The 24,983-nt window shown below is 44.5% G+C and overlaps 1 protein-coding gene across 1 annotated transcript; it reads right to left on the reverse strand.

Annotated features, from left to right (window-relative positions):
• Window positions 1-5,359: 5,359 nt before the first annotated feature.
• Window positions 5,360-24,515, reverse strand: LOC140463450 (uncharacterized). Its single transcript, XM_072557385.1, has 4 exons — window positions 24,387-24,515; window positions 14,107-18,209; window positions 7,591-7,740; window positions 5,360-5,736 (listed from the first exon to the last, which is right to left on the reverse strand). The coding sequence occupies exons 1-3, from the start codon at window positions 24,439-24,441 to the stop codon at window positions 7,615-7,617; spliced, it is 4,284 nt and encodes a 1,427-aa protein (XP_072413486.1). The 5' UTR covers window positions 24,442-24,515; the 3' UTR covers window positions 5,360-5,736; window positions 7,591-7,614.
• Between the last annotated feature and the right edge of the window lie 468 nt (window positions 24,516-24,983).

Below are 24,983 nucleotides of genomic sequence, written 5' to 3' on the forward strand. Positions count from 1 at the left end.
TGTGTTGGGCTACGAGGGAGAGAGGGTCGTGTCTTTTTGTGGCTAGATGGTGTTCGTGTATCCTGGTGGCTAACTTTTTCTTCCTGTTTGTCCTATGTAGTGTTTGTGGCAGTCCTTGCATGGAACTTTGTAGATGATGTTGGTTTTGTCCATGGGTTGTACTGGGTCTTTTAAGTTTGTTTTTTGTTTGAGAGTGTTGGTGGGTTTGTGTGCTACTAGGATTTCGAGGGGTCTTAGTAGTCTGGCTGTCATTTCTGAAACTTCTTTGATGTATGGTAAGGTGGTTAGGGTTTCTGGTTGTGTTTGGTCTGCTTGTCATGGTTTGTTCTTGAGGAATCTGCACACTGTATTTTTTGAGTATCCGTTCTTCTTGAATACATTGTATAGGTGGTTCTCCTCTGTTTTGCTGCAGTGTGTGGTGGCTCGTTGGAATAGTGTTCTGATATGGCTTTGTTTGTGTGTGTTGGGATGGTTGCTGGTGTAGTTAAGTATTTGGTCAATGTTTGTCGGTTTGCTGTATACACAGGTTTGTAGTTCTCTGTTGTCCTTTTCTTTCGACTGTGACGTTCAGAATTGCGAGTTTGTTGTCGGTTTCTTCCTCCTTGGTGAACTTGATGCCTGTGAGGGTGTTGTTGATTATGTTAAATGTCTCTTCTACCTTGTTTCGTTTTGTTTTGTGATGACAAATGTGTCATCTACGTAGCGGATCCAGATTTTTGGCTTGATGGTTGGTAGGGCTGTTTTGTTCTAGTCTTTGCATTACCGCCTCTGCTATGAATCCTGATAGCGGAGATCACCATTTCGACTGGGACAACACATCTATCCTGAGACAGGCTAAGCAAAGGCATGCCAGAGAATTCCTAGAGGCCTGGCACTCCAACCACAATGCCATAAACAAACACATAGATCTAGATGCCATCTATCAACCCCTCAGAAAACAAACAGGAAATGACATCACCATAAACCCCAGGAACCCCATCCAGGAGAAAGATATAAATAGAAAGCAGGAGACAACAGCTTCGCTTCACTTGGAGGTTGCTACTGATGATGTTACCTAGCCAGGTAATGAAACGTCTGGATATCAGACCAACAGCTCAGCGAGCAACCTACTCCCTGGATAGAATGATCATTTTCAACTGGAATCTAGGAACCCATATATCAGAAAAGATAGGTGATGAGTGAACAAGCCTTGGGTTCCAGAAAGGAAAGGATGTACTGCTCTTTGTTTTTCACACTCAATAAACTCCAGCTAATTCAATGTACAGCTTGGAAAGAGACAGGTTTGCAGACAGCAAAATTCTGCCTCAAGATTTCAATAGGCAGCATGCTGAAGCAAGGCTAAATCCAGAGGAAGTGACTTTGACTTTGCAATATAACTTGTCAAGATCACATGATCTATTTACCAGAACATTGTCTTTAATCATTTTTGTGCTTTGTGATGTCACTACCCTCCTTGTCCATTGTTGTACACATCCGCCCCAGGGCCCAGTTGGGCATCCATTTCTGACTCAATACAACCACAATTGTTTGCTCTTCCCTCGCAGTATGCCCAAAGCAGCTCCACCAACCTCCTGCCACCTCATCTACTGCTTTGCACTTTGCCAGAGAATTGAAAATAATCAGCCTTTCTGTACTTCCTTCCAGAGTATTCATACACTCAAACCTTACACCAAACACTTATGTGAGATTGCATTGCCATTTTAACTTTAACTGAAATTTGCAATTGCAGGTAGTGACAGGGACCCCTGGCTATAATGTACATCTTCCTGCCCCAAACGGCAACACTGGCTGTGAACTTTTCCACGAGGTCACGTCGCAGCTCCTTGCCCTAATCCCAACATCATCTTTCCCCCTTTTAGCATTTCCTCCAGTCAATTTGTTTCCTTTAAAATTATTCCTTACTACTCCCTAGAGCAGATTCTTTCACCATTCCTTCCAGTCTCTGTACCAAGTGAATCCTTGTTCTCAGCAATTTTAAGCACCATTTTGATTCTCATTATCCTCTCTTCACATCTCCAACTATATGAACAGTCCTATCTAGTTTTGTGGAAAGTCAATCAATTCTGCCAGTTAACTGATCTCTACTCCAATTGTCATAAATGATGGGCAACAACGTCCTGGTATACCACACCACCAGTCCACATCTATATTTTTGAAAGGAACGTTGTTCCAGTCACTGGACTTTTCATATTGATGTAACTGTTCAAAATTACTCCACACTATGCTGGCTATACCCACATGTTTATATGTACCCATTATATGATTAGATTAGATTCCCTAGAGTTTGGAAACAGGCCCTTCGGCCCAACAAGTCCACACCGACCCTCCGAAGAGTAACCCACGTAGACAAGTTTCCCTCTGACTAATGCACCTAACACTATGGGCTATTTAGCATAGCCAATCCACCTAACCTGCACATCTTTGGACTGTGGGAGGAAACCCACGCAGACACTGGGAGAATGTACAAACTCCACAGACTGGACCAGAGGCTGGAATCTAACCTGGGACCCTGGTGCTGTGAGGCTGTAGTGCCAACCACTGAGCTACCCTGATATATGGAATAATAACCCGTTTAAAAAAAAGTTAAAAACTGTTCTACCATTCCTGATCTTTCACAAGCAACTCTCTGGATACTGAGACATCATAGTTTCTATAAAGGACTGAAAGGGGAGAGGAGCAGAACAACAGAGGAAGTAGAATCCTGTCTAGAGACATGAATGGAGGAGGGGAGATTAGCTTGAGGCACAGTAGTGAGAAACCATTCCTGCTCCTTGGGGTCCATAGGCAGCTCGATAAAACACAGTTTAATGCTTTGCATCTGGCCTTTGTCTTCTTTCAGCTACTGGGTTTTGCTGACTTTGGCCAAGTCAGCACATCTGTAGTAGGCTCTAAGTTAGTTATTCTTCCTCTCCTCATCCTAACCCATTCTGGAAAAGGGGAACTCAATGAACAGAATTTAATTCAAGACCTTACCTATTGAGCCAAGCAGCACACCTTCTTACTTACATGATTACAGATTAGATTACTTACAGTGTGGAAACAGGCCCTTCAGCCTAACAAGTCCACACCAACCCACTGAAGCGCAACCCACCCAGACCCATTCCCCTACATTTACCCCTTCACCTAACACTATGGGCAATTTAGCATGGCCAATTCACCTAACCTTGCACATTTTTTTTTTGGACTGTGGGAGGAAACTGGAGCACCCGGAGGAAACCCACGCAGACACAGGGAGAACGTGCAAACTCCACACAGCCTGAGGCGGGAATTGAACCCAGGTCTCTGACGCTGCGAGGCAGCAGTGCTTATCACTGTGTCACCGGGCCACCCACATATAGTATGGCTTGGCAAATATTTCCATATTATGCTTCTCTTCTTCCCCATCCCCAAGAAAGCTTTATAGTAATTCCTTTTAGAAGTTGTGTCATTGTCTGCCTTTCCCCAGATCCAACTGATCACAAGGCAGAACAAACTGCTTCTCTGTGGTTACAACTACATTTGGAAATAAGACTATGCAGAATCTATCAGCACAAAAGAGGGTCATAATTGCCTAATGTGGTGGGCCTACACTAAATTTCCCTTTTGAGAAAATGAAGCAACTTATTTTATCAGACATTTGTGAAAAAAGTAAGTTAAGTTGCTGTATAGAACATCATCAGCACATGGGGATGTGTTTTCATAAAGCCCTGAATGTAGCAGGGCAGATTAAAAATGCGGTTTTAAAAAAAAACATGTAGAGGATCCTTGGCTAAGGTTTTGAATTACGCGGCAAGTAAAACACTTGCTTACTCCAAAAGCTGGTCTGCCATCTACATGGCACAAGTCAGGAGTGTAATGGAATTCTCCCCACCTGCCTGGATGGGTGCAGCTCCAACAACACACAAACTTTACACCATCTAAGACAAAGCACAGTCTCCAGAGGAAACAGACACGTCAAGTAGGCAGACATCACTTGACCGAGAGAATACAATGTGCAAAAGTGAAGTTATGTCGAAAGAATAGGGGAGCTGAACATTATTTAAATTGAAATAGAAAGCTACAGAGTAAATCTACTTGGGAGTTGTCTCGGAATCGTAAGTTTGCATTCAAGTTCTGTGGGTTAGAGGGGAGGAAAATGGAATGTTAGCCTTTATTTCAAAGGGAATGGGGCATAAATAGGATGATTTTGCTAAAACCTTACAGGTATTGGTTAGACCACAGCTGGAACATTGGACAAGGGGCCCAAAACTGTTCAGAGTATACTGGCATTGGAGGAAGTGCACAGAAGGCTATGGAGGGATTATCATACGAGAGGATGTTGAGTAATTTGGGACTGTACTCACTGGAATAGAATGAGAGCCAATCCTTTTGAAACACACAAGATTCTTAGGGAACACGACAGGATAGATGTAGAAAAGTTCTTTTACCTCATTGGACAGTCTGGATCCAGAAACAAAAAAAAGGGGCCACTCATTTAAGACAGAGGAGAAGAAATTTCTGAGGGTCATGAATTTGTGGATTTCTTAACAAAGATGTTGAGGCTGAGTCATGAACTGTATTCAAGGCTGAGATATACAGATTTTAATTAGTCAGGAAATCTAGTATTATGGGGAAAGAGGCAGGAAATTAGAGTTGAGGATTATCAGATTTCATTGAACAGCACAGCAGGCTTGATGGGCTGAATGGCCTGTTTCTGCTCCAACATCATATGGTTTAGGCCTGGTAAGCTCACAGCATCATCATCCCTGTAATGACTTTTTGCTAAGTTTCTATTTAATTTTGATTCATTATTATTATGCTTCACTAGGTATTGCCTAACCTGGTTGACATGTTTTGATAAGGAGTAGAACCAGTTCATTTGAACAAATCTCTCACTCATTCCAACATGCAGTCATATGAAAAGAACTGGAAATGGCAAATACAGCCAGTTCTGCTATTATACATCTGTTATTAACAGGATTGGCTGTAACATGATTTATGAATAAGAAATGCTGTTTCTAAAACACGAACTGAAACAGTGTGCTGGCTATAACACAATTACATCGCCAGCACTAAGTGTTATTACAGGAACATAACTATCAAGTTATGGAAGAAACGACTATGCACAAATCATGACAAAATCAAAAACAGATAATGACTTCATTGAATATACACAAAACAGGTCTGTCATATTTTTACTGCCAGTGACTGATGAATATTGAAATTGTACTTAGTCAAAACTTTTACTAATGTGAGTAGAAAGGATGGACATATGATTTTAGCTGTCTAAATGTTTCAAAAGTTAAGTATTCAGTTTTCATTTGTAGATGTTATTGCTAAATTATACTGTGGCTTTGGACCCAGCGTACACTTAAATAAGATCACAGAAACTCTTGTAGTCTCGGATACATCAAGCTTACTTTAATCATTAAAAACATACTGCATCTGAAAGAATCAGTGCTTGTACAAAATGCATCAGCTCTGCAAACAAAATTACATTTCAACATTTTACAATGAATTTGACATTGTTTCAGGATTATTTTGTACAAAACTAAGTAGATCAAGCTTGAAAGTACAGGATAAGAGGCACTCCTGATATTAGATGTGGACTATGATAATGTGCATTTCTTCCATCTAGTTCACTAGCAGGAACAGGTGAAATCTGAAATCTCCAACATGGAATGACATTTTTTAAAAAAAACTGCTTTGACTTCTTTATTCCTCACAATTCAGTTTTAAGGCAGGCACTTCAAAGTATTTTGAAGCAGTGTTGTAAACCTAATGGAAGACAAGACATAGCTAAGCATTAGATTAATTTCACTCCATTCCATCCTTGTCTTCAAAACTGATTTTTTTAAAAACTGCTCTCAGAACCCTGCTTAAATATAAACATTTTCCAAGACATCTACCTCAGAATCCTGGCTATCTCACTTCAGAATGTGAAACTTCTAAAAGCATGTTAGTATGGGGCTACATCAGCATTACTCACATCAGTCAGTAGAAGTGGTCTCATCCCACTTCAAAGCATACAGGTGAAGGCAGTCACATATGAAGTTACTTGTGAATGAATTACTTTAACAAGAAATTACTGAAAAGTCAAAAGTTTTCCAGCCAGTGAGGTAATTTTCTCTTTCCATCCACAAACCCCAATTCCATGGGACAGATGAAATTCAGAAACTGAAAGCTTCTAGTTCATTGACAGCCATGAATGGTAAAGTTTATTTAATCTCAGTTATTACCACCATAGCAGCTGTTGCAGTTTGCCACAATAGATGACTTAAAGGACAGTTTAACAATTTCTAATTACAAAAGAAAAACCAAGACAAAAATTTCTTATTAGATTAGATTCAAACTGCATTTTTAATACTTTTGCTAGGTCAAGAAAAAGCAAACATGCCTTCTAATTTGTTCAGGGATATGGATTAGCATTTATTGATTATTAGTTGTTCTTGAAAGTGGTGAGCTCTCTTCTTGAACCACTGCACTGGAAACACCCACACTGTTAAGGTACCCCAACAGTATGACTCCACAACAATAAAGGAGTAGTCATGTAATTTGAAGTAAGGATGTCATGAGACTATGAGAACAGCAGGTGGCTGTTAAATGCATTTGCTGCCCTGATCCTTATAGCTGGAACCTTGGTAAGTTGCTGCATTGCATCTTGTAGATGACGACACACTGTTGCAACTGTGCATGGGTGAAGCAAATGAGTGAAGGTGATCAATTGGCTACCAATAAAGCAGCTTCTTCATCCAGGATGGTGTTGAATTCATTTTGTTGGAGCTGCAACCATCAGGTCAGTGCCAATTATTCCATCACATGCCCGATTGTTGACTTGGAGATAGTGGATGGGCTTTGGGGAAACAGAGGTGAGGTACTTGCCACAGAATTCACAGCCTCTGATGTGACTTGCAACTACAGCTTTTATAAAGTTGGTCCAGTCCCATTTCTGAACAATGGTAAAGCCCTGGATGTTGATATTGAGAGAGCCGGCAATCATGATGACACTGAATATTAAAAAGTGCTTAGATTCTCTTTGTGGGGTGATCACTGCCTGAGTATTATCCAGTATGGGCTCTGACTGCTTCAGAATCCAAGTTGCAAGAATGGTGCTGAATATTGTAAGTGAGAAAGTTTGTTGATTGCACAACCTGATGGAGGGAAGGTCATTGATGAAGCAGCTGATTGTTGAGCTTAGGACACACTATTTAGAGGAATGCCAATAGTGATGTCCTAGAATGAGATGATTAACTTTCAACCAGTCATCTTCCTTGGTGCTAGGTATTACTCCAACCAGTGGGGAGCTTTCTCTCACCTCAATTCTGAGTGACATTTATTTTGTTTGGGCTCCTTGATGCCAAATATCAAATGTTGCTTTGATGTCAAACTATTTCCTAAAGGCAAGTAACTAACTTAAAGACAAAAAAAACCCCACAGGATGTTAAACCAATCTCAGACAAACAATAAGCTTTCTAGATGCATCACTACAAAAATGCAAAATAATTAGGTCCCAAAATCCCAAACACTGGTAACGAATAAAATGAACTACAATGCATCCATTGAACATATTAATCATTAGGCTGAAAAAAAACTTCAAAGCTTTATGGAAGACAACATTTGAAAAACACATACCTGAGGTTTTAGAACAAAATTTCTTTAGTCAAGGTTTCTCTTTTGCAGACTAGTAATTACTTCACTTAAATTCTGATCAAGACGTTGATATTCAGATACGTTTGGACGTTTACTTCTACTGGGCCCTTTTTTCTGGCACAATCCACTGATCTGGAGATAAACCAAATGCTGTGCATGATTCCTTTAAAAACTCAGCCAATATTGAAATAACCTGCCGAGTACACAATTTAAAGACAGTAATTTTTAAAATCTGAAAACTGACCAAGGGAGCACTTTTACCTCTCATCAGGTGCACACTGGCTACATCCTGTCAACATTTTTATACCTCTTTGGATTCCAATGGCGTAAAGCCATTGTCATAGCTGATAGTGATTTTACTGACAGTCTGGTTAAAAAAAACCCCTCTGAACTCAAGCCTAGTGAGATTAAATACTTAATGAGCAACTTTGCATAAAAAAAATCATAGACAGCATCCAGGATGGTTCCTAGAATATGTTGTGGATCCCTACCAGAGATCAGGCTATTTTATATATGGTAATGTGTAATGAAGTAGTTTTAATAAATTATTCTTGAAAAACCCAGTTATGATCTTGTTTCCAATGGTAACAATTTAGCATTCACTGAGTGTGAGAAGCATGGATTCGAAACATCTAGGATAAATGCAAATAAGGATAATCATGTAGGAATGATAGAGTTGGCAGGAGTGAACTGAGAAGGGAGTATAGCAAAAACAAAAGTTGATGAATAATAGGTGATTAAAAAAAAAGAGTTCGTGAATCAGAGCTATATCCTGTGAAAGAGGAGGATTCTAGGAAGGGGGATAAATTGACCATTTTGTAAAATCAGGGATGGTGAGAACAATATCAAATTGAAAAAAAAATTGTGGCAAAGATCAATGGTAAATCAGAGGAATATGAAAGATGTAAAAGCCAACAAGAGATGATCAAAATTGATAAATTGTGGGGATAACCTAGCAAGTAAAAAAGAAGACAGTAAGAGTTTCTTTAAATCTATAAAGAGAGGAGCACAACATAGGCCCCCTTGGAGGACGAGACCCAAGAAATAACACACTCTGAAATGGCAGAGTAGTTAAACAAATCAGTCTTCACCAATAGGAAATACTAACAGCATTCCATAATCAATTAAACAAGTGGCTAAAGGGTCAAGAGGGGCAACAGGAAATAGACAATAACAATCACTATGGAGAAAAAAAACAAAGTCACTGGGGAAACTAATGGGGCTAAAGGTTAATAAAACCCTGAGACCTGCTGAGATACATTCTAGGATATTGCAGGAAATAGCTACAGAGATGAAAGATGACAACCATTTACTAAGAATCATTAAGATTCTGAGAAGAATTTCTGGAGGATCGCGAAGTTAATAATGTAATAACCATATTTGAAAAAGGAGGGTTAAGAGTAGATCAGAGGCCAGGTTTTAAACTAACAGCCATTAGGAAATTATTAGAGTCTATTACAAAGGATTCTACAGCAGAGCTTCTAGAAAAAAAAATGTAATCTGAGTCAGCATCATTTCATGGAGGAGAAATTATAACTGACAAATTTGTCACAGTTTTTAAGAGGTAACAAGCAGAATAGATAAGAGAGATCAGTAGATATAAACATTTGGATTTCCAAGAGGTATTTAATAAGATACCACCAAAGGCTATTTAAAACAATGCCCGTGGTAATGGAGGTTGAAGATTAGCATCGCGTGTGGTCTGTCTAACAATAGAAGGCAGCATCAGGTTAAGAGGGCATTTTCAACATAGCAATCTGTAACGAGTGAAGCACCACAAGGACTACTTCCAATACTTTGGTAGTGTCTTGTCATCCATAGCAGCTATTGAAGAAGAGACCCAGCATCACCTCGGTATGCTAGGGCAGCCCTCAGTCATATGGGGAAAAGGATATTCAAGGACATCAGATTTGACACCAAGCTCTTGGTCTACAGAGCTGTGTTGGATCCTGCCCTCATATGGCTCTAAGACATGGACTCAAGGTGCTGGAGCAGTACCACCAAGACTGCCTGCACATAGAGTCATAGAGATGTACAGCACAAAAACACACCCTTTGGACGAACTCGACCATGTCAACCAGATATCCTAAACTAATCTAGTCCTATTTGCCAGCACCCAGCCCATATCCCTTCCTCTTCATATATGCATCCAGCTGCCTTTTAACTGCTGTAATTGTACCAGCCTCCACCACTTACTCTGACAGCTCACTCCGTACATGCATCACCTTCTGCGTGAAAAATTTGTCTCTTAAGTCGCTTTTAAATTTTTCCCCCTCTCACCCTAAACCCTCCAGTTCTGGACTCCCCCTCCCCAGGGAAAATACCTTTTTTTTTTAAACTCTATCCATGGTCCTCATGATTTTATAACCTCTAAGGTCATGCCTCACAGCCTCTGACACTCCAGGGAAAACAGCCCCAACCTATTCAGCCTCTACCTCTAGCTCAAACCCTTCAACCCTGGCAACATCCTTGTCAATCTCTCCTTTTAGGTTTCACAACATCCTTCCGATAGGAGACCAGAATTGCACACAGTATTCCAAAAGTGGCCTAACCAATGTCCTGTACAGCTGCAACATGACCTCCCAACTCCTATACTCAATGCTCTGACCAATAAAGGAAAGCATACCGAATTCCTTCTTCACTATCCTATCCATCTATGACTTCACTTTCAAGGAGCTATGAACCTCCACTCCAACAACACACCAAGACCTTATCATTAAGTATATAAGTCCTGCCTGATTTGCCTTTCCAGTGCCTCACATTTATCTAAATTAAACTCCATCTACCACTCCTCGGCCCATTGGCCCATCTGATCAAAATCCCGTTGTACTCGGAGGTAACCTTCTTCACTGTCCACTACACCTCCATATTTGGTGTCATCTGCAAACTTACTAACTATACCTCCTATGTTCACATCCAAATCATTTATATAAAGTGACAAAAAAAGCAGTTAAACTTACAAACCCACAGGAAAAGACACACCAACACGTGCAGCATCAAGACACTAACCATCCTTAATCAGCTACAATGGACTGGGTATGTTGTCCACATGACCGACACAAGACTTCCCAAGCAGCTGCTCTACTTCCAGTTCCAAAATGACAGGCAAACCCCCAGGTGCGTAAGGAAAATGCTTCAGGGATATCCTCAAGTCTTCAGTGGGGAAGTGCAGAATTCCCACTGACACTTCAGAATCACCGGCTCAAGACCAAAGTGGAGGAGCAGCATATGGGAAGGTGTCGAGCCCCTCGAGACGTCCCATTACGAAAAAGTGGAAGCCAGGTAAAACAGTGTAAGAAGCACACTGCCAGACCAAAGCCCCTCCCACCCCTTCCCACAACCACTTTCTGCCCCCAGCCTGGCAACATCTGTGAAAGCCGCATTGGACTGTACAGCCACCAGGATAGTAGAAGAGAGTCATGCTAGCCTATGGGGGACCGCCAATGAGGATGAGGAGTACTGGGCCACAAGTACTTACAATATGCATGAATGACTTGGATGTGAAAAGTGAGTGTACTTTAGCCAAGTTTGCAGATGACACAAATAGGGAGGAAGGCAAGTGGTGAGGATGAAGAGTGTTATAGACAAATTATGTGAACGGAATTGGTAGGAAAGTTTGATAGGAGGAGTATAAAGGAGCTAAATATTATTGAAATGGCAAAAGGTTGCAGAGGGCTTGGAGGATGCTAGTGCACGAATCGCAAAAAAGCTAGCATCTCAGTATAGAAAGTAATGTTGACTTCTATTTCAGAGAATGGCGTATAGAAATAAGGAGATCTTATGAAAACTACACAAAGTACCACTCAGACCACAGCTAAAATAATGGAAACTGTTTTGGGCCCTTAATTAATGGAAGATATAGTGGCAATGGTGGCAGTCCAGAGAATGCTCAGTAGGCTAATACCAGGTGTAAAGGACTGTCTTATCAGAACAAGGTTAAGTAGGATGGTCTTGGACACATTGGAAAATAAATGATTCTTAGGGAACTTGACAGGGTAAATGCTCAGACATTTCTAGAGTCTAGAGCAGAGGGCATAATTTCAGAATAAAGGGGTCACCCATTTAAAGTCACCCAGGAAGAGGAGGACTTTTTTTTTTAGGAAAAGGATAGCAAATCTGCGGACTACCTTACCAGAAAGCATGTCAAAGTTGGGTCCTTAAGTACATTCAAAGCCAAAATTAATCACAAATATAGTAGGGAATCAAGAGCTTTGGCTCAGGCAGGAAAATGGAGGTGTGGGTTATCAGATTAGCCATGATCCCACTGAATGAGAGTAGACTTGATGGATCAAACGGTCTGCTTCTGATCAAACATTTTATGGTCTAGCAACTAATCACGGTCATGTTGCATACTATAAAGAGCTTTTTGATTCATTGTTATTTCACATAGTCTATGGCAGGTATGTTCTTAATTGAACCTGCTATCAGCGCTAATGCAATTTTTTAATGTAATAATTCTAAATTCATCTAAGATGCAGAATGAAAATCTGATAATAGTTTGGAGTAAATTACTTTGAATGCAGGAGTATTTGATCTCAGGAATTTCTTCACAATTTTAACAAATTATACAACGTAGGTGGATGGGGAGCAAGGGGATCCTTGTAGAGGGAGGAAGAGAACTTCTCCAAGATTGGCATTCTTGGAAGAGGCTTTGCAGTAAGATTATAATCAACTGGGAGAAAGTGAGTACTGCGAATGCTGGAGATCAGAGTCAAAGAGCAACTGCGAGGAAGTGAGAAAGAACTGCAAACCCTGCACCCACACCTCCCCCCTCACCTCCATCCAAGGCCCCAAAGAAGCCTTCTACATCAATCAGAGATTTACCTGCACATCCACCCATGTCATCTACTGTATCCGTAGCTCTCTATGTGGTCTCTTCTACACTGGAGACATGGCACCTAAGTGCGGAACACTTCAGAGAACATCTCCGGGACACAAACACACAACAACCCCACTGGCCTGTGGCTGAACACTTCAACTCCCCCCTCCCACTCCAAGGACATGCAGTTCCTGGGCCGCCTCCACCACCAAACACTTACCACCCGCGCCTGGAGGAAGAACACCTCATCTTCCGCCTTGGGACCCTCCAACCACACAGGATCAATGTGATTTCACCAGTTTCCTCATTTCCCCTCCCCCAATCTTATCCCAGATCAAACCTTCCAACTCAGCATTGCCCTCTTAAACTGTCCTACCTGCCCATCTTCTTTCCCACCAATCCACTCCACCTTCCTGTCACCTTCTCAGTTACCTTCCCCAGGCCCCAAGCCCTCTCCCATTTATCGCTCAGCCCCCTTGGGCCACCCAGTCATTCCTGATGAAGGGCTTATGCTCGAAACATTGATTCTCCTGCTTCTTGGATGCTGCCTGACCGGCTCGGCTTTTCCAGCACCACACTTTGCAGAATTAAAATAATGATCGCCACTTTTAAAGTACACAAACTTGTAGGTGTACAAGTGATGCCCATAATATGCTCCCCACCTCCACAATTAAGCCAACATTTTAAAATCCTCTGCCAATTTTATTTTCAGATTAGCATTTCACCAGAATAATGGTGATGCTGTTCAAATTTTTTTTAGTGCCCCATTAAAACTCTTGCTTCTACCATTAGTTCTGGAGCCAACTGTTTTTATTTTCTGAAATGTGGAATTTTTTGGCCAATGCATGATATTTCATTTTGGTAAAACAAACAAGGGCTGGACTTTTACAGTTATGGTGGGGTTCTAGGTAGTGTTGTGAAACAGAGATCTAGCAACTCAGGTACAACTGGACAGAATGGTCAAGAAAGCAGTTAGCATGCTTGCCTTCATTGTTCATTGAATATAGGAGTTAGGACATATTGGGGTTCTACACGACATTGGTGAGGCCACTTTGAGTACTGTGTATAGTTCTGGTCACCCTGCTATAAAAAGGATATTATTAAATTGGAGAGGGCTCAGAGAAGATTTACCAGGATGTTGCTGGGACTGAAGGATTTGAGTTACAAGGGGAGACTGGACCTTTTCACTGGAGTGTAGCAAGTTGAGAGGTGATCCTACAGAGGTTTACAAATTCAGGAGTATAGATATGAATAGCAAGGTCTTTTCCCTAGGCTATGGGACTTCAAAACCAGGAGACATTTTTTTTTTAAGATGAGAGGAGAAAAGATTTTAAAGGGACCTGAGGGACAACGTTTTCCTGTGGATGTTTCATGTGTGGAATGAACTGCCAGATGAAGTGATAGATGCAGGTACAGTTACACTTACTAATCATAAGGCATTTGGATAAGTACATGAATAAGAAATGGGTCAAATGCAGGCAAGTGGGGCTAATTTAATTGGTAAAATCTGGTCATTATGGACAAGTTGGCCAGGTTCCATGCTATCTGATTATTACTTTCACTCTACAGCATTATCAGCCCGAGCATCTGCAGTAAAACCTGGACATAATGCAAATTACTAATTTCATATCTTGAAAATTAAATTTTTACAGCCACAATAAATAAAAAGCCAAGCTTACCTTGCTTTTGTTGTGGTAAAGAATATACATTACTGCTACAAACAAAGAGCCACTTATCAGGTAAATTACAAAGTGACTGCTCGCCTCAGTTGGTGTGACTGACGGCGTCTTCCCTCCGTCGACGGTGTCACTGTTTACCCCGGGCGGCATCTTCCCTCCGTCGACGGTGTCGCTGTTTACCCTGGGTGGTGTCTTCCCTCCGTCGACGGTGTCGCTGTTTACCCTGGGCGGCGACTTCCCTCCGTCGACGGTGTCGCTGTTTACCCTGGGTGGTGTCTTCCCTCCGTCGACGGTGTCGCTGTTTACCCTGGGCGGCGACTTCCCTCCGTCGACGGTGTCGCTGTTTACCCTGGGCGGCGTCTTCCCTCCGTCGACGGTGTCGCTGTTTACCCCGGGCTGCGTCTTCCCTCCGTCGACGGTGTCGCAGTTTACCCCGGGCTGCGTCTTCCCTCCGTCGACGGTGTCGCTGTTTACCCCGGACGGTGTCTTCCCTCCGTCGACGGTGTCGCTGTTTACCCTGGGCGGTGTCTTCCCGCTGTCTGTGTCGCTGTTTACCCTGGGCTGCGTCTTCCCTCCGTCGACGGTGTCACTGTTTACCCTGGGCTGCGTCTTCCCTCCGTCGACGGTGTCACTGTTTACCCCGTGCGGTGTCTTCCCGCTGTCTGTGTCGCTGTTTACCCCAGGCGGTGTCTTCCCTCCGTCGACGGTGTCGCTGTTTACCCCGGGCGGTGTCTTCCCGCTGTCGGTGTCGCTGTTTACCCTGGGCTGCGTCTTCCCTCCGTCGACGGTGTCGCTGTTTACCCCGGACGGTGTCTTCCCTCCGTCGACAGTGTCACTGTTTACCCTGGGCGGTGTCTTCCCGCTGTCGGTGTCGCTGTTTACCCTGGGCTGCGTCTTCCCTCCGTCGACGGTGTCGCTGTTTACCCCGGGCGGCGTCTTCCCTCCGTCGACGGTGTCGCTGTTTACCCCGTGCGGCATCTTCCCTCCGTCGACGGTGTCGCTGTTTACCCTGGGTGGTGTCTTCCCTCCGTCGACGGTGTCGCTGTTTATCCCGGGCTGCGTCTTCCCTCCGTCGACGGTGTCGCTGTTTACCCCGGGCTGCGTCTTCCCTCCGTCGACGGTGTCGCTGTTTACCCCGGGCTGCGTCTTCCCTCCGTCGACAGTGTCGCTGTTTACCCTGGGCGGTGTCTTCCCTCCGTCGACGGTGTCACTGTTTACCCTGGGCTGCGTCTTCCCTCCGTCGACGGTGTCACTGTTTACCCCGGACGGTGTCTTCCCTCCGTCGACAGTGTCACTGTTTACCCTGGGCGGTGTCTTCCCGCTGTCGGTGTCGCTGTTTACCCTGGGCTGCGTCTTCCCTCCGTCGACGGTGTCGCTGTTTACCCCGGGCGGCGTCTTCCCTCCGTCGACGGTGTCGCTGTTTACCCCGTGCGGCATCTTCCCTCCGTCGACGGTGTCGCTGTTTACCCTGGGTGGTGTCTTCCCTCCGTCGACGGTGTCACTGTTTACCCCGGGCTGCGTCTTCCCTCCGTCGACAGTGTCGCTGTTTACCCTGGGCGGTGTCTTCCCTCCGTCGACAGTGTCGCTGTTTACCCTGGACGGTGTCTTCCCGCTGTCTGTGTCGCTGTTTACCCTGGGCTGCGTCTTCCCTCCGTCGACGGTGTCACTGTTTACCCTGGGCTGCGTCTTCCCTCCGTCGACGGTGTCACCGTTTACCCCGTGCGGTGTCTTCCCGCTGTCTGTGTCGCTGTTTACCCCAGGCGGTGTCTTCCCTCCGTCGACGGTGTCGCTGTTTACCCTGGGCGGTGTCTTCCCGCTGTCGGTGTCGCTGCTTACCCAGTGCGGTGTCTTCCCTCCGTCGACGGTGTCGCTGTTTACCCCGGGCGGTGTCTTCCCTCCGTCGACGGTGTCGCTGTTTACCCCGGGCGGTGTCTTCCCTCCGTCGACGGTGTCGCTGTTTATCCCGGGCTGCGTCTTCCCTCCGTCGACGGTGTCGCTGTTTACCCCGGGCTGCGTCTTCCCTCCGTCGACGGTGTCGCTGTTTACCCCGGGCTGCGTCTTCCCTCCGTCGACGGTGTCGCTGTTTACCCTGGGCGGTGTCTTCCCTCCGTCGACGGTGTCACTGTTTACCCTGGGCTGCGTCTTCCCTCCGTCGACGGTGTCACTGTTTACCCCGGACGGTGTCTTCCCTCCGTCGACAGTGTCACTGTTTACCCTGGGCGGTGTCTTCCCGCTGTCGGTGTCGCTGTTTACCCTGGGCTGCGTCTTCCCTCCGTCGACGGTGTCGCTGTTTACCCCGGGCGGCGTCTTCCCTCCGTCGACGGTGTCGCTGTTTACCCCGTGCGGCATCTTCCCTCCGTCGACGGTGTCGCTGTTTACCCTGGGTGGTGTCTTCCCTCCGTCGACGGTGTCACTGTTTACCCCGGGCTGCGTCTTCCCTCCGTCGACAGTGTCGCTGTTTACCCTGGGCGGTGTCTTCCCTCCGTCGACAGTGTCGCTGTTTACCCTGGACGGTGTCTTCCCGCTGTCTGTGTCGCTGTTTACCCTGGGCTGCGTCTTCCCTCCGTCGACGGTGTCACTGTTTACCCTGGGCTGCGTCTTCCCTCCGTCGACGGTGTCACCGTTTACCCCGTGCGGTGTCTTCCCGCTGTCTGTGTCGCTGTTTACCCCAGGCGGTGTCTTCCCTCCGTCGACGGTGTCGCTGTTTACCCTGGGCGGTGTCTTCCCGCTGTCGGTGTCGCTGCTTACCCAGTGCGGTGTCTTCCCTCCGTCGACGGTGTCGCTGTTTACCCCGGGCGGTGTCTTCCCTCCGTCGACGGTGTCGCTGTTTACCCCGGGCGGTGTCTTCCCTCCATTGACGGTGTCACTGTTTACCCTGGGCGGTGTCTTCCCGCTGTCGGTGTCGCTGTTTACCCTGGGCGGTGTCTTCCCTCCATCGCCGGTGTCGCTGTTTACCCCGGGCGGTGTCTTCCCTCCGTCGACGGTGTCACTGTTTACCCTGGGCGGTGTCTTCCCTCCGTCGACGGTGTCGCTGTTTACCCCGGGCGGTGTCTTCCCTCCGTCGACGGTGTCGCTGTTTACCCTGGGCGGTGTCTTCCCGCTGTCGGTGTCGCTGTTTACCCTGGGCTGCGTCTTCCCTCCGTCGACGGTGTCGCTGTTTACCCCGGGCGGCGTCTTCCCTCCGTCGACAGTGTCACTGTTTACCCTGGGCGGTGTCTTCCCGCTGTCTGTGTCGCTGTTTACCCTGGGCTGCGTCTTCCCTCCGTCGACGGTGTCACTGTTTACCCTGGGCTGCGTCTTCCCTCCGTCGACGGTGTCACTGTTTACCCTGGGCGGTGTCTTCCCGCTGTCGGTGTCGCTGTTTACCCTGGGCTGCGTCTTCCCTCCGTCGACGGTGTCGCTGTTTACCCCGGGCGGTGTCTTCCCTCCGTCGACGGTGTCGCTGTTTACCCCGGGCGGTGTCTTCCCTCCGTCGACGGTGTCACTGTTTACCCCGGGCGGTGTCTTCCCTCCGTCGACGGTGTCACTGTTTACCCCGTGCGGTGTCTTCCCTCCGTCGACGGTGTCACTGTTTACCCTGGGCGGTGTCTTCCCGCTGTCGGTGTCACGGTTTACCCTGGGCGGTGTCTTCCCTCCGTCGACGGTGTCGCTGTTTACCCCGGGCGGTGTCTTCCCTCCGTCGACGGTGTCGCTGTTTACCCTGGGCGGTGTCTTCCCGCTCTCTATGTCGCTGTTTACCCCGTGCGGTGTCTTCCCTCCGTCGACGGTGTCGCTGTTTACCCCGGGCGGCGTCTTCCCTCCGTCGACGGTATCACTGTTTACCCCGGGCAGTGTCTTCCCGCTGTCGGTGTCGCTGTTTACCCCGGGTGGTGTCTTCCCTCTGTCGGTGTCGCTGTTTATCCCGGGCGGTGTCTTCCCTCCGTCGACGGTGCCGCTGTTTACCTCAGGCGGTGTCTTCCCTCCATTGACGGTGTCATTGTTTACCCCGGGAGGTGTCTTCCCTCTGTCAGCGTCACTGTTTACCCCGGGTTGTGTCTTCCCTCTGTCAGCGTCATTGTTTGCCCCGGTCAGCATCTTCAGTGATGAAATTTGCTGAGCCTGGCCTGTTAAAAATTCAAAGATTCATTGCTTGATGGGAGTAAATTAAGTGCAAAGTAAATCATTTCCCTTAATGGCAATACAAATTTGCATTGAATACTGTGTTGCACAAGCTTAGGAAATCACAAAATCCTTCATGGAGAGGAGCAATTCTCCATATGGGACTTGGCCCAAGGTAAGTGGGCCAAGCTTGAGTTATGCCTAAAACTTTCTGATGCGGTTTAGTGTACTAGCCAGCAATATGTTTAGACTTTTCCCTCCCGACTAAAGAAGGTCCAAATTGGAAGTGTCAGGTCATAAATTTAGTCTAACTATCCACACTATTAAACTGATACTGCTTTTTCATTTTTATTTTATCCTTGTGGCTCAGTGCTTTGAACAATGAGCTGTAAATGACAATTGATCGGTGAGCAGCAGTTTGTGTTAATAAATAAGGAAGAGAACACTAACATGTTGTAGTTTGAGGGGACAGGCCTGGAAGCTAATTGCCGGTTGATTCTTAATCAAAAGATTTCCTTGACACCAAAGAACAGTTTATTTAACCAGACAGTAGATGTTTGACCATAAACTAGGTCAGTACCTGGAAACTGGTTCCAGCAAGACCAGAAAATACCTTACACTCAAGTAGATGTTAAATGCTGAATGGTAACTGGAACATTGTGTGAAGACTGCCAATTTGTCAGGAACTTATCAGAGTTTGAATTTGGTTTTGGACTGTATTGAGAGGGGAGTTTGGCTGTTGATACTACAGCAGGAAGCTTTTAAAGCTCCCTGCCTGATGTCTCATCAGCTACAATCCAAAGATGTGCAGGTTAGGTGAATTGGCAATGCTAAAATTGTCCATAGAGTTAGGTGCACTAGTCAGGAGTAAATATGGGAATTGGGTCTGGGTGGGTTACTCTTCAGAGGGTCAGTGTGGACTAGTTGGGCTGAAGGGCCTGTTTCCACACTGTAGGGAATCTAATTTAATCTAATCATAGTGCAAATTTAGAGAATAGAAATTCAGCTTCTTCAGAGTGAATGGAAAACGTGTCCCTTTAGAAAATTAACCAAGAAATATGCATCTATGCCTGTAGAACAACACATCATGAAATCCATTTAAGTAATCTTTTACGTATTTCTTAACTGTTTGTCGGGCTTTTGTGTGAATGGGATTGAAAACAAAGGCTGTGTTTAAACAGACATCAATTTGATGACCTGTTTAACTTCACTGTGCTGTTTAGTGTATTGCTAATACATTGCTATATCTTTTGTTTAAGCTGCGAATCAGTATCTAGAATTGATTTTTCACAATCAAAAATTGGTTAGTCAAAAAGTCTGGTTAGGAACCATTGGGGTTCAATGTTGACAGTTTAAATTTTATTGTGTTGCAAATACAGAGGTAGGGAAAGGCGGATTTGATTTGGCTGCCTGTTTCCATGTCAATTAAATAATAACAGAAGGAGCAGCGATCACATTACAATTACTGCAGCCCTCTTATTCTCAGCACATTAAGAACTGAAATTAAAGAATTGGTGATGCTGGAAATCTCGGGAAAAAAACCCCAAAAATATTGCTGGAGAGATTCAGCAGGTCATGCAGTGTCTATGGAGACAAAACAGAGTTAACCTGAAACATTAATTCTGCTTTCTTTCCCCTTCTGCTGCCAGACCTGCTGAGTCTCTCCAGCACTTTTTCTGTTTCAACATATTAAGAATCTTGCTAGCGATATGAGAATTTGATAAGTAAAGGCCAAGTTCTTCTCCTTTCAACATTAAATCAGAAATTCTTAAAGATTGGCAAAATAAAAAAGGGATGGGCAGACAAAGCATGATGCTGGAAAAAGCACAGCAGGTCGGGCAGCATCTGAAGAGCAAGAGAGTCGATGTTTCAGGCTTAACCCAGTCCTGATAATTGCGAGGCACTGCTGCTCCTCAGCACCAGGAACCTGGGTTCAATTCCAGCCTTGCATGACTTGTCTGTGTAGAATTCGCACATGCTCCCAGTGTCTGCGTGGATTTCCTCTGGGTGCTCTGGTTTCCTCCCACAATCTAAAGATATGTAGATTAGGTGAATTGACCATGCTAAATTGTCCATAGTGTTCAGGGACGTGTAGGTTAGGTGCATCGGTTAGGGGTAAATATAGGATAACAGGGTAGGAAAATGGATCTAGGTGGGTTATTCTTCAGAGTGTCAGTATGGACTTGTTGGGCCTGTTTCCACACTGTAGGGATTCTTTGACTCTGAGTACAACACAGTACAGGCCCTTCAGCCTTCAATGTTGTGCGACTTTTATCCCACTAAGATCAGATTAACCTACATACCCTTTATTGTACTATCATCCATGTCTATCCAAGAGTCACTTAGATATCCCTAATATATCTGACTCTAATACCAATGCATTTCATGCACCAAGCCACTGTGTAAACAACTTACCTCTGACATCTTCCCTAAACATTCCTCCAATCACCTGAAAATTATGCCCCCTCGTGACGGACAGTTCCACCCTGAGAAAAAGTCTCTGGGCTATCCACTATCTATTCCTTGCATCATCTTGTACACCTCTATCAAGTCACCTCTCATCCTTCTTCACTCCAATGAGAAAAGCCCTAGCTCCATCAACCTTTCTTCATAAGACATGCCCTTCAGTGCAGGCAGTCTCCTGGTAAATTTCCTCTTCACCCTCTCTACAGCTTCCACATCGTACCTATAATGTGGCGACCAGAACTGAACACAATTTTCCAAGTGTGGTCTACAGAGCTGCAGCATAACCTCGCAACTCTTTAACCGAATCCCCCCAACTAATGAAAGTCAACACACCAAACATCTTAACAGCCCTATCAACGTGGGTGGCATCTTTGAGGGATCTATGGAAGTGAACCCCAAGATCCCTCTGTTCCTCCTCACTGCCAAGAATCCTGCCTTTAACCCTGTAATCTGCATTCAAATTTGACCTTCCAAATTGAATCACTTCTCACTTTCCAAGTTGAACTCCATCTGCCACTTATCAGACCAGTTCTGCATCCTGTCAATGTCCCGTTATAACGTACAACAGCCCTCCACACTATCCATAACTCCACCAAACTTTGTGTCATTGGCAAACTTACTAACCCACCCTTTCACTTCAGCTGCAGTTCTCACTATCATTAAATAAAAAGCAATGCACTTACTTCTATAAACCATAGTAAAAATGGAAAATCTTCCCTGATTAGGTTTTGTTTTTCATGAGGTATAGTTAATGAAGCTGCCATTTTAATTTCAAAAATGGCATTAAATTGATCTCCCATTTTCAAATTACCTCAAATTTAAGGCAAGTGTAAGTTTATGGCATAAACTTTGTCTAGCCTCCCCAAGTCAGGATTTAGGCAAGTTTAATAAACAGAAGCAGTCTTCAGGTCAGGGCCATGTCATTTAAATATATTTTAATCAGATGAGATTAATTTCTAACCATTGTAAAAATGGTTCCCTGAAGTGGTATTGTCCTCTATTGTTTCTGTTCAGGTCTCAAGTGAGGATGATTCAGGCAGAACAAAAATCCACAATAAGCTCCTTCTATACTGTCCCTCATCAAGCACTCCCAGGACAGGGACAGAATGGGGTTAGATACAGAGTAAAGCTCCCTTTACACTGACCCTATCAAACACTCCCAGAACTTGCACAGTATGAGGTTAATTACATTAAAAAAAACAGAGATTTGGTTTTGGGTCCAGTGACCCTTCTTCAGATCTGAAGGGTGGTCACTAGACCCGAAACGTTAACTCTGATTTCTCTCTGCAGATGCTGCCAAAGCTGCTGAGATTTTCCAACCATTTGTTTTTGTTTTGAATTTCCAGCACCTGCACTTCTTTTGGTTTTTATTTCGTCTACGTTAATGGCTCCACTCAGCACTCTGTTACTAAGGGACCACGAACATGGTGAGTTAATGGGAATGGGTTGAGACTAGAAGCCAGGTCTAGTAGTTCAGAATTGTTGGGATTTACTACACTGTTATAGATGTGACAATTATAAATGTTTGAACTTTGGGGATAGTTTGATTAACAAACAGTGGAGTATGTGTGACTGGAGGCATATCCTGTCCCTGGTCAGATACACTGGCCGTGATTGAGAGTTTTTAAAAAAAATATAGCTGGGAGATCTACCAGAGTTTGGGTCAACCAAATAATCTCCACGGTAACTCCAAGAGGGAAAAGCTCCACTTCCCAAAAACAAACAACGAAACCAATACGGGACAGCATCAAACTGACAGAGAGGGCTTACAAAAATATAAAAGCCAGCACTGATCCTGCTGAATAAAAAAAGAGATACAAAGACCAACAAAGGGCCACAAAGCAGTTTCCAAGAGTAACTAAAAGGGATTATGAAAGGAAATTTGCCAGAGACACCAAAATCAATTAGAAATTTTATAGTTATACAAGGGAAAGTAGGTAATCAGGAGCAATGTTCATCCACTAAAGACTGAAAGTGGGGATATTGCCAATGATTGCAGTCCTAGAGATGTATAGCATGGCAACAGACCCTTCAGTCCAACCCGTCCATGCCGACCAACCCAATCTAGTCCCACCTGCCAGCACCCAGCCCATATCCCTCCAAACCCTTCCTATTTATATACCCATCCAGATGCCTTTTAAATGTTGCAATTGTACCAGCCTCCACCACTTCCTCTGGCAGCCCATTCCATACATGTACCACCCTCTGCGTGAAAAAGTTGCCCCAAGGTCTCTTTTATATCTTTCCCCTCTCATATTGAATAATTACTTTGCCTGAGCACTTATAGTAGAAAAGGATGATAGCACGCCTGAAGTCTGGGAGAAATTAATCATGAATCAGCAACAGGGCTCGAAAAAAATTAAAGTAGGTAAAAGATTCTGGTCTCCTTCCTATCCAAAGGATGTTGCGAAACTTGAAAGGGTTCAGAAAAGATTTACAAAGATGTTGCCAGTATTGGAGGATTTGAGCTATAAGGAGAGGCTGAATAGGCTGGGGCAGTTTTCCTAGAGTTTCAGAAGCTGAGGGGTGAACTTAGAGGTTTATAAAATCATGAAGGACATGGATAGGATAAATAGACAAAGTGTTTTCCCTGTGGTGAGGGAGTTCAGAACTCGAGGCCATAGATTTAGGGCGAGAGGGCAAAGGTATAAGAGGTAACTTTTTCACGCAGAGGATGGTCCGTGTATGGAATGAGCTGCCAGAGGAAGTGATGGAGGCTGGTACAATTACAGCATTTAAAAGGCATCTGGATGGGTATATGAAAAGGAAGGATTTAGACGGATATGGGCCAAGTGCTGACAAATGGGACTCGATTAGGTGGGATATCTGGTCAGCATGGATGAGTTGGAGCAAAGGGTCTGTTTCCGGGCTGTACATCTCTATGACTCTATAAATATGAAATAAAAACGGTAATGTTCCATAACACTCGAGAATCTGGGTGTTTACTTGAAGGGCACAGCTGTAGTGTATTTCGGAAAGAATAAGGTGGTTTATAATTTAGAGGCGGAGTCAGTGAATCGATCGTAAGACTGTGATAGGGGAAACATTGTACTCATCAATCTTTTAGAATATTTGATGAGTTATAACAAGAGTTTCTGGATACAAATACACAAATTAAAAACCCATGACGTCTTTCCCTCCAAATTAAAGAGATAATAAATCGCAAGTGAAATAAACAGGAATGTTTCAGTATCTGAGCTAGTACCTGACCGCGCTGACTGACCTCTCACATGACCAAGGCAAAGGTCGGATCTGCATTATGTTTGACCGCTCCGAAAGCTAGTGTGCTTCTAATTAAACCTGTTGGACTATAACCTGGTGTTGTGTGATTTTAAAATTTGTACACCTCAGACCAACACCGGCATCTCCAAATCATGTTTGACCCAGTTAACAAGTTCATTATTCACAGAGCAGGTTAATAATTTCACCCACTCACTATTCAAAAATTTTTTTGGTATGTTAATGACAGAAAACGGCTGGTTCCGGCCGGCGTAAACCCAACTTCCTAATTCCGACAATTGGGCAAAAAGTACCGATTTCCTATAGCTTTGGAGAACACACATTTTCCTTTAGGACACACTCACCCGGCTATTGGCATGAACACTTTTGCAGTATTTGGGATCTGTACACCTACTTTCATTTTAAATACTGCAGAGGGGCTAAATCATGTACCAACCCAACAGTCTTGAACGTTCAATTTACATTTAAATACGTACCATCTATGAAGAGACAGAATACAACAATTACAAGGAAACAGGTTTTCCACGCCATGCTACTTTATCAGGGAACTGAGTTTCACCAAATGCAATACGGGAAACAGTGACATGCAGTTTACGCGAATACAGTCTAGCACCGCCTCTACATCCGTTTACACAACATCGCTCCAAATACATACATACGTTAAACTATGATCGATACCATTGGGTAAAATTAGACCGATTAGCCTCTGGCAAGCTTCCTTATTAGCCAACGACCTAATAACAAGAGTTGTTAATTTGTCATGGGAGCAGACGAAAGGTCTATGGGTGGAGTTGTTCTTTCATCTTAATTGGGTTTGAGGTGGTGTGAACAAGACTAGTATATATTGCACATCCCTAATGGCATCTAGGATTATGCTGTTGAACAGCTCTATTACATAGCTACGCTCTATGTAGTGTATAGACAGGTCAGTACTGGAGGGTGAGAAATATTGTGAGCCATGTGGAACGGGACTTCCAAGTGCTGGGGAGCAGAACTTTTAAAAGTTAACTTTCCACAATGGCCCAATTTTATTTGCAAGTAAGATTTCATCTGTGTAAGCATTTTAAAATAGA

The sequence above is a fragment of the Chiloscyllium punctatum genome, chromosome 38, assembly GCF_047496795.1.
Source record: "Chiloscyllium punctatum isolate Juve2018m chromosome 38, sChiPun1.3, whole genome shotgun sequence".
Taxonomy (NCBI): Eukaryota; Metazoa; Chordata; class Chondrichthyes; order Orectolobiformes; family Hemiscylliidae; genus Chiloscyllium; species Chiloscyllium punctatum.

What these genes read in the sequence shown, in the direction of transcription:
- LOC140463450 (XM_072557385.1), bottom strand. Translation starts at nt 24,441, where the DNA reads ATGGCGTGGAAAACCTGTTTCCTTGTAATTGTTGTATTCTGTCTCTTC. An exon ending in ATTCTGTCTCTTCATAGATG is followed by an intron (nt 18,210 to 24,386) that starts GTACGTATTTAA and finishes AATTTTTAACAG; the next exon opens with GCCAGGCTCAGCAAATTTCA. An exon ending in TTTACCACAACAAAAGCAAG is followed by an intron (nt 7,741 to 14,106) that starts GTAAGCTTGGCT and finishes GTTTATCTCCAG; the next exon opens with ATCAGTGGATTGTGCCAGAA.